Raw genomic sequence first — 10,856 nt, forward strand, 5'->3', positions numbered from 1 at the left:
ATTTCCACTGGCACTATTCTTCCTAGATTGGTAAAATTCTTCCTAGATATTAGCAAAAGCCAGACTTAGCCTCTTAGGTTTAAGTGTCACTGTGAGAATTTTTTTTCTGTGTGTATGTTTTTAAAAGCATTTTCACTGGAAGCTAGAAAAGGACAGGCAGCTGCTGTTGGCTAGCTACATCTTAGCATGGAAACTGTGGGAATGCTATTTACTTCATAAATGTTAGGGGTTATTTTAATTCACATTCTAAAACTTTAGGAGAAACTATGTTAGGCATTCATTTAAAATCCCCAATTATATAATCTTATTGAAAGTTAATACTTGTTTCCTTAAGTTTAGAAACTAAGGAAGATCATAAGTCACTTGATGGCTATAACAGTATCAATTACTTCAGCAATGAAGTTATATTCTGATATATATTATATACAAAATAAGTAAACATGACACATTGAAAGTTAGGTTTACAAAGAATAATCATCACCTAATCTACTTTAAGTAAATTTAAGTAGTTTAACACATTAAAAAATAGTGAACTGTCCCAAGTACATTTAAATCATGATTTTATTTATCAAAACTTGATTTACAAGCAACTATAACTCAGGACAAAGTACTCATATATTCATTGTATGTTAGCTAAAGTTAAATTTTAAAATTATTTTCAAGGATTGATTAAATGGTAATATATATTACTTTAACCCTATCTCCTATGTGAACACATTTTAAAAACAAATGTTAATGACATAAATCTTACATGATATCACAGTATAATTCAACCACATGTATCCAACTCACAAAATCAATTTGGAAATCTGGGTAAGGATGGTAGACTGAATATACACATTCAATTCTATTCCCTCTGCAAATCTCACTAAAACAACACTGAAGTGATTTTTTGAAAAAAGGGATAAGCCCAGAAGAATAAAGAAGAGAATATCAATCAAAGTTTTGGAGCTAAGAAGTAAATAGGATAAGTAGTAACTGACTTAAGAGACCTGAGAAAACCAAATATTAAGCTGACAGTGGGAAAAACTGAAAGCAACCCAACTTTACACTGCAGAGCTCACCACAAGAATTGGCAGCATGGGCCGGCCCTGTGGCGCACTGCTACAGTGCGCTGCTTGGGAGTGTGGCAGCGCTCCCGCCGAGGGTTCGGATCCCACATACAGACCGGCTGCTCACTGGCTGAGCCAGGTGCGGGCGCAACACCGAGGGTTGCGATCCCATTGCCGGTCCCGGTCCGGTACGGGCGTGACACTGAGGGTTGCGATCAGTTGCCGGTCACGAAAAAAGACAAAAAAAAGGAAAAAAAAAAAAAAAAAAAGAATTGGCAGCACAATTCTTGGTCACAAATGGTAAAGACAGAAAGAGTTGCCGGTCACGAAAAAAGACAAAAAAAAGGAAAAAAAAAAAAAAAAAGAATTGGCAGCACAATTCTTGGTCACAAATGGTAAAGACAGAAAGGATGGCTATAAATCCACTTATGCAGCAGGTAGGACCCAAGAAGACTTCTCACTCTAGCAGCCTGGCAATGTCCTACCTTCCCCAGAGGAACCCTGAGGTTTATTCTCTGGAAAGGGTGAATCAGAGGGTCTCTGTATTTGCAAATCTCTGGCACAGCTGAGAGTAGGGCTAATAGAGATTATTAAGTAAAAGTTTACAAACTGAATGTTGAGAGCCCCCAAGCCTTATTCTCCCACTAGAATGTTGGCAACCAAGTACCTTTCAGAATGGGACAGTCTTTGAAGAATCTGACTGGCACAAGAGAAAATACTTAAGGATAAAGACATTGACAATTTTCCAAGGAAATGGTTGTTATGGGTTGAATGGCATCCCCCCAAAAGACACGTTGAAGTCTGTTATGGACTGAAATATGTCTCCCCAAAATCCATAGGCTGAAACCCTAACCCCCCAGGTGATTATAGGCCTTCTAAGGATGGAAAGTTAAAAGAGATCATAAGGATGAGTCCCTAATCTGATAGGCCTCATGTACTTACATAAAAAGGGAAAGGAGAGATCTCTTTCCCATGCATGCACAGAGGAAAGGCCATGTGAGGACATGTGAGAAGGCAGTCATCTACAAGCCAGAAAGAGAGGCCTCTCCAGAAACCAACGCTGATGGCACCTTGACCTTGGACTTCCAGCTTCCAGAACTGTGAGAAAATAATTTTTGTTGTTTAAGCCACCATCTGTGGTATTCTGTTATGGCAACACAAGAAGACTAATAAAAACTTCTAACTCCCAGTACTTCAGAGTGTGACCTTACTTGGAAATAGGGTCATTGAAGATATAATTAGTTAAGATGAGGTCATACTGGAGTAGGGTGGGCCCTTAATATGACTGGTGTCCTTATAAGCAGAGAAGAGACATAGACAAGAGAGGAGAATATCATGTGACAATGAAGTCAGAGACTGGAGTGCTAGAAACAATCAGAAGCTAGGAATAGGCAAGGAAGGATTCTCAATAGGTTTCAGATGTCCCTGTCAACATCTTGATTGTGGACCTCCATCCTAGAATTTGTGAGACAATACATTTCAGTTGTTTTAAGCCACAGTTTGTGATATGTCCTTATGGCAGTCCCAGAAACAAATGCAATTATTTAGTCAGATCACCCTACAGTAAAGATCATATTCCACAAGCCCTTACATGGGCAAGGGCTCCAATCAGCTTTTATTATAACGCTCATATATGAGCAGAGAACCAGATTGGTTCTCAGCAGAGAACCAATCAGCTTTTATTATAACGCTCATATATGAGCAGAGAACCAATCTATGAGAAAATCATAGCTCCAATCAGCTTTTATTATAACGCTCATATATGAGCAGAGAACCAATCTATGAGAAAATCATAAATAAAAGACAGAGGCTAAAGCAAACAAAAAACCAGAATTCAAAGGAAAGACCATGTAGAAAGAAGAACACTTCTAAAAAACTATTATTCATACTCTCAGAAAAAAGAGAAGAAATTTTAAACGTAATATAATTGGGTGCCATAGAAAAGGAATATTCGGAGAATCAAAAGAACTCTTAGAAATCTCACACACATAGGAGCAGAAATTAAAAGATCAACTGAAGGTTTAGGAAATAAAATTGAGTAACTCCATAGGGAGGAAGGGTAAAAGACAAAGAGATGGGAAAGAGAAGGAAAGAAGATCAGAAAATTAGAGAATTAATCCAAGTATATAATAATTGAATAAAAGGATACTCAGATATAACATACAGTGAAAATAGTGTGGAGAAAATCTTTAAAGAAATACCTTCAACCAAATTTCCCAGAGCTGACAGACAAAGGATTCTCAGATTAAAAGGGATTACTGAGGGTTTACCAAAATCGATTATAATTTACTCACACCAATGCACACCATCATAAAATTTTAAACAAATGGAAAGGCACATCATGATGAAATTTTAAACAATGGGGATATAGAAACGACCCCACAAACTTCCTGAATGGGAGAGAATAGGTAAGAATCAGAATCGCTTCAGACTTCTCAACAGCAGCACTAGAAGTTAAAGACAATGAAGAAATGCCTTCAATATTCTGAAGGAAAATGATTTCCAATCTAGCACCTCAAAAAATTTACCTCTCATTTTAGCCTTCTCAGGAAGGATGCATTCCATTAAAATAAGGAAGTAAAATAAGAACGAGGAAGACAGACAATTAAGAAATCAGAGAATCAAAACAAGAGTCAATCCAGAATATCTAATGGATGTGAATGCACTGAGAAGAAATTTACACAACAGTAGCAGAGTTTGGGTCTGAATTTGCAATAAGAACAGAGAATACCAAACAAATGACAGCAACAATGACAACAACAAGACAGAGATTAATATCAGGGAAAGGAAAGGTCATGGTAGGATATGGTAAAGATGAGCTGTGAATAGTGTTTACATCACAAAAATGATTATATAACAAGTATTGTTGTAAGTCAGGTATGGATTTAAATGCTTTATGTTCATTGACTTGTATAATCCTCACAACCACCTGAGGAGGTATGTACTACTACTGCTCTCATTTTACAGATAACAGAAATTAAGGCACAGAAAGGTCAAAGAACTTGCTCAAAGATAGTTAGTAGTGGCTAGGGCTGGATGATAACCCAGGCAGCCTGGTGCCCAGATATTGTGTTCTTTATCTCTATTTTCTATTGTTTCTTTCTAACTTCGTCTAAGGAGCATAAATATTGAAAATTACTCCGATCCAAATTATACTGTAAAGATGACACCGGGAAACTACAGGGACAGGAAAATATGCACATGTATAGGGGCACTCGGTAATTACTAAATCATCTTTCATAGAAGGATGTCAACTCATGATGTCCATCTGAAAAATTAAGGAATAGCAAAGTAAGCATGTTATTTAGAATATGAAAATAAACACTAAAAGATTCAGATAAAAGAGTTGAAAGTTGTTGCCTGTAGAGAGTTAGAAATAGGATGGGAGGGTGGAAAACTGTTATTTTTCATAATAAACCTTGAAAAATTAATTGACTTAAGTAGTAAGCAAGTACAGCTTTGATAAAAATAAAAACATTAAAAGTAATTCAGAATGGAAAATAGATCAGTATGTGGCCTGATAAAACTAATTTTCAGTAAAATCCCACCTTAATCAGTAGGCTAATCTTTAATCTTTCTAAATTATTAAAACCATTGAATCAAATGAATATTTTTAATCTAAAACACCAAAGACACCTAGGAAACACTTCTTGACAATACAGAAAAGTTCTTCTGTATGCTTTTTTCCCCTTCTATCGCCACCCTAACACTAGCAGACAACTTCAGACTTTACTATAACAATTGTAGAACTGGCATGGGGTATATGTTCATTTTCCTATTACCTAAATATTCAGTCAAAATATTAGGTCACTTTCAAAAACCAAGTCAACAGTTTTAGAGGGCCATTTCTAGGCTTTTTAAAGAGTAATCTCCAAGAGTTTTCCCTATTCTTTGTTCTTGCTCACAGTAAGTAAATCTCAGGACCAAATGTTTGATTTTGATTTTTAAGTGCTGTTAGCCAATCTTTTCATTGCCGCTTTCTCCAACATTCTTATTATAAGAACACTGGTTTCCTAGAAAAGCTACAGCAATTACACACGACTTGGAAGTATGCACTCTATTTTCAATTCTTGAGATGGTGTGAGCCTGAAAAAATTTGCAAAACCATACTAATTCTTTACTAAGTTTACATTTCAATTACTGCTAGACTGAAAGTCTTTAAGTAGGCCATATCAGCCACACTATACAGGAAATTATATCGTAGGAAAGCTCTGTTTTAAAAATAGGCAAAGGAAGAAGGGAAGGTTGCCAAAATACACAGCACTTTCCGTTTGTTTTCATTTGAACACAGCATCTGTTTTATCAGGTGCAATCTACCATTTGCAGGCTTCAAGAGAAGGCTTAAGGGTAGCAGTTAGGGTGGGAAGAAGTAAATTAACTGAAAATGTTTGCTTTCTGAAAATAATTTAGAAATAGATATCAGTGGAATTTAGGTCATAACCAAATACCACAAAGAAAGTAGGCCCTGGGATAAGTGTTCAGACTGTACTATATACTCCCTAACCCAGCAGAATCACAGCTGAAAAACTAGACCAATCCACTTAAGAAATGTACATGGCTATTGCAAGTACAACTTAATATTAGATATATACTTAAAAGTCAACCTTTCTTCATTTTATTTATTTACTTATTCATTTATTCATTCAAAAAATATTGAGAAACTACTATACACCATGTATTGTTCTAGATACAGGAATATAACAATTAACAAAACAACAAAACCCTTCCCTATGAAGCTTATTCTGGTGCAGAAGACACACATATATATAAATAGAGAATATAATATCAGACAGTATAAATGGCTATTAAAAATATAACAGGGAAATTTTAAGAAGGATAATTTTACTAAGAAACTACTACATACGAAACAAATTTCAGTAGGATTGCCACACAGGAAAACCTTATGAGGACAGAGATCTAATAAAACTGTTACAGGTGAGACTCAGGCTCTTTTGACAGGTGGGTGAAAAAAAATAATACTCAAAATTTTTATCAGAGTAAAATTAGATTGGAAATACTTAAAGCATTGTCAACACATTACATTCTTCTAATTTCATTTTTAAACTCTTAGTTCACAGTTGATTTAGTCACTTATGGGTCCTGTCCTCATTGCCCTTCCTGGAAAATATCTATACGGTTGTGGCCTCTAAAGGTTTACCTTTGAATTAATCAGAAGCACACTCACTGGCAGGTTGTGAGACTATTTCAACTTTTTCATGAAGCTAGGATCCTTGCCTATGTTTCTAAAGGTAGCATGGTAGAATAGAAAGAATAAAATATTAGAAACAGAAGACTTCCAATCTGGTATCAATCCTGCCTTTATGATCCATGTGACTCTGGGCATTAACTACTTTATAGGGCTGCAGTAAGGATCAGTGAGATTATTAGGGAAGGCAAAATAATGCTCCTCTTCCCCAAAGATGTCTGCATCCTAATCCCGGGAAACTGAATGTTAGGTTACATGGTAATGGAGAAATAGGTTGCTGATGGAATTAAGAGTGCTAATCAGGTAACCTTGAAATGGAGAGTTTATCCCAGATTAGTCAAGTGGGACCAATGTAATCACAAGGGTTCTCTTAAGTGGAAGAGGGAAGCAGGAGAGAGAGAACCAGAGAGCTGGCAGCATGAAAATGTCTTAGCCAATGTTGCTGGCTTCGAAGCCAAAAAATGTGGGCAACCTGTAGAATATGGAAAAGGCTAGTTAACGGATTTTCCCTTAGAGCCTCCAGAAAGAACACAGCTCTGTAGATCTATTTTAGATTTCTGACCTCTAGGACTATAAGAGAATAAATTTATGTCCTTTTATGCCAGTAAAAATGTAGTAATTTGTTACAGCAGCAATTAGAAACAATAATATGCAAAACTATTTTGAACTTGGTGGGAAATTATATAAGTTGAAATATTATTCCAAGATGACATTTCAGCTTAGTCTTTCTAGCAGCCTTGATGGTAGACAACTTGGTGACTGGGAGGTATTCAGATCTGTATCATATTTCCTTGTCAAAGGCAGATGCCTTCCTGTTTCAATGCCTGACTATTTTTGCTTTTAGCCCTCATTTTATTTGATTACTACGTAATTATCAAACCACCTCCAGCCACCTGCCTTTCTACTTCCCTAGTTTCTCTTCCATTGCTAACTATTCTGGTTTTCCCAAAGGGACAGTTAAGAAATCTTTTTGCTGAGTCACAGTATTACAGCAAAATTATTTTCAGATAATTCCTACTTTGTTAATGTGTTATTCTCTAAGAACAACTGTGCGAAGGAATATGCTGAATATATATCTAAATACACACACATATATGCATATACATATGTTTATGAATACCTATCAAGTTTTATAGTTCTCTCATCAGTTTGAATGTTAGTGGGTTTTCTTCCACACGATAAAATTATTTTTAATTTATGAAGCAGAACTAAAATTTCATGGTTAGAACATTCTTATTAATCCCCAATTTACGAAATAATTTAGTAATGAAAATCTTAGTGTTGTATTAAGGAAATAAAACACATGAATGCATGTTTTTAACTCTTCAGAAAATAACATTCAAAAGTTAAATTGATACACAGTGATAAATGCGCCAATCTTTTTATAATGGTTCTCAGGCCAATCATGAAATAACATTTTTTTCATGCTCTTTTAGCACTCACTGACACATAACAGGCCTATTTCTTTTTATTACAACTTATTTAATACCTTTATATTTCTTATTGCCCTTTTACCTTTTATTTTTTATTTTAGGGGTAGTATTTCTGTGCCTGCTGATAATATCCTCAAACTATCAAAGCTTCTCATCTAAACTTCATTTTCAATTTGTACTTAACTTTTCTTCCCACAAAATCAAGCAGATTTGGGAGGGGAGATGGAAGAATACATTAGGCACAAATACATGCACAAAGACACACACAGAGGCACACCAGATATTGCATATCCTGGGTCTCTCTCTGGAATGCTTTATAGGGGAAACAAGCCAAATGTTGAGAGACATAATACCCTGTACTTCAACTGTATAGTTAATAAGATTCAGAAAAATATCTCATTTAATAACAATATCATAAATATTCTGTATAGGGAGAAGTTTCACATTTATTAAGCACTGGCCAGCAGTATACTCCCCATATCATATTTTCATAGTATCTGGAAATGATGGGCAACTCTTATTTTTATCTTTAAAAGAGAATTACAATTACAATATTACACAGTAGGAAAGAGTGTTGTCTAGGGAGATGTGCAAGGCTGTGAAGTGTTACTGTGTTACTACAAAAATTAACAGTGATTTCATGTCTATCAAATCTAGCAATAAAAAATTTTAGGTTGCATTTCATGTATTTTGGGGTTTTTTTTCATTTTGTTTTTTCTAGTGATTAGTTTTTAATTTTATTTTACAAAAGTATTGGTCTATGACTTACTGGAAAAACAAAACAAAATAAAACTGGTCCTTTACCAGACAGCTTGAGCAGCAGTGTTAACAGAAGGTGAGTGCTGGCTTCTAAAAACTAATGTATGGCAGTACTATAAAACAATACTTGAAGTATTTATTACAACATATACTAAAATCTATCCCTTCAAGCCACTTATAAAATGACTTTAAATTACCAGGATTTAATGTGGTTCCATTTCAAGACTGTTTCACCAATCCTAGACCCAAGATATATATATATATATATATATATATATACACATAAGATAAAAGGATAGAAAAAATTCAGAGCTCAATTAAATAACTTCCTGGGTTTTTTTTGTGTGTGTGTCTGGTCAGTATGGGGATCCGACCCCGTGACCCTGGTGTTACAAGGCTGTGCTCTAACCAACTGAGCTAACTGGCCAGCCTAAGTAACTTCTTTAACTCTGCCAGCTGTATTCCACCATTCTAATTGATTTGTATATACTTCACTTTAAAAATTAGTTTTATAAAAAAAAGAGAAAAATGACTATAAAAGTTCAATAGAAAGGGTTAGTTATAAAGGTTTCAGAGTCCATCCCTTATCCCCCCAAAACCCTGAAAATATAGAATAAAGAATCATGATCTGATCTGTGATCACTTGATGAGTGTGATGACAAGACTATTGTCCGAGATCCTTTAGAAAGAATCACAACTATACACCCAAAAGAATCAAAAACAGGGACTCAAACAAATGCTTGTGCATGAATGTTTGTAGCACCACTATTCATAGTAGCCAAAAGTTAGAACAATTCAAATGTCTTCAACAGATTAATGGATAAATAAAATGTAGTATATAGTACAGTAGAATATTATTCAGTCATAAAAAGGAATGAAATACTGACACATGCTAAAATGTGCATGAACTTTGGAAACATTATGCTAAGTGAAAGAAGCCAGACACAAAAGGTCATATATTTTATAATTCCATTTATATGAATTATCCAGAATAGGGAAATCCATACAAACAAAAAGCAGATTGGTGGTTGCTAATGGCTTGGGTGAGGATGGAGAGTCACTGTGTAATAGAAAAGGGGATTTATTTTTGAGTGATGAAAATATTTTTGAACTAGAAAGAGGTAGTGTGCAATACTGTGACTGTATTAAATGCCACTGAATTTTCACTTTGAAATGGTTACTTTTATTATATGAATGCCACCTCAATTAAAAAAAGATGTTTTTTTTTGATGTGCATTTTTTGTGTCAGTACTGACTGCTTGCCCTGTTGATTAACCACCAATAAGATATGTTTTTGTTATTCTCTGAAAATTAACTCCATCACACACAGTAAACTATGTCAGGATTTATATGTGGGGAAGGCCATTTACTACTAAACAGTACAGATAAAACTGGAAATGAGAAGAAATAAAATGAGGAGAAATAAAATTTAAAGAAATAATAAAAATAAAAGCAATTAGTGAAATTTAAAAAATTAGGGAAGAGGGAAGAGAAAAATGAAAGAGAAGAAACATTGAGGACTAAAAACGAAATCATTACAAATAGAGTCTGAGTCAAGAAGAAAAAAGACTGCAACTGTGATGGAGTATCTGCATATTTAAATCAACTAGAAAGTGATTAAACACCTATGAAAGAATAAAAAGTCTTCGAAGCCAGAAAGACATAGTCTCAATGTACCTCTCAAAAGTCAAACAAGCAAACAAAAAGCCCCTCACACCTTAATATACTGGAATTTCAGAGCTATAAAATTACTCTTCTTGGGAACCACACACTTATTTAAATGCCAATTGACAAACTCCACTTTGGAGCTGTCTTCAGAGTTAGTTTTAAGGAAAGATTAATTTCGTTACTTCACATTTATATCACATTTTAACCCAAAACATTATTTTAGCTGCTTCTAGAAGAAAAACAATTTTTCTAGCCTTGTGTATCATTGACACATTAAACTAGAATTAATCACTCATAAAACAATACTTACATATTCCTTTACGTTTTTTGTTTTCACAGCTTTGTATGAATAATATGCAGGATAAAGCATTCCAAACACCAGCCTAAAAATAAAAAGTATGAAAAGACCAATCAAACACAACAATGGTTCTAACATCTCATGAAAATTTAACCTAATCGAAAAGTAGAAGTATGTAGAAAATGAGTAAATGTAAATTTGTGCATAAACTAATGTGCAGAAAAGCAAAGTAAAATTACATTTTTTTTTTTTTACAAAAAGGTTGACTTCAATATTTTATACCCAGTTTTATGGAAATAAAAGATTTATCTTTTAAAAAAATTAACATTTGAAACGTTTTTTCTTATCACAAAAAAATATTCTGTGGTTTCTCACAGAACACTTGGAAAATGTAGAAAATCACCAAAAATAAAATTAAAATTGCTCCAACTCTGCCAGTC

The 10,856-nt window shown here is 34.4% G+C and overlaps 1 protein-coding gene across 1 annotated transcript in view; it reads right to left on the bottom strand.

Moving 5' to 3' along the window:
• REEP3 (receptor accessory protein 3) overlaps positions 1-10,495 on the bottom strand; it is a 42,295-nt gene extending 31,800 nt beyond the window's left edge. The window contains exon 1 of the mRNA XM_008569548.1: positions 10,429-10,495. Coding sequence (XP_008567770.1) covers positions 10,429-10,488 — 60 coding nt within the window. The 5' untranslated portion in view covers positions 10,489-10,495. The remainder of the gene's footprint in view (positions 1-10,428) is intronic.
• Between the last annotated feature and the right edge of the window lie 361 nt (positions 10,496-10,856).

This window comes from Galeopterus variegatus, unplaced genomic scaffold (genome assembly GCF_000696425.1).
Source record: "Galeopterus variegatus unplaced genomic scaffold, G_variegatus-3.0.2 Scaffold510, whole genome shotgun sequence".
NCBI classification, from domain to species: Eukaryota; Metazoa; Chordata; class Mammalia; order Dermoptera; family Cynocephalidae; genus Galeopterus; species Galeopterus variegatus.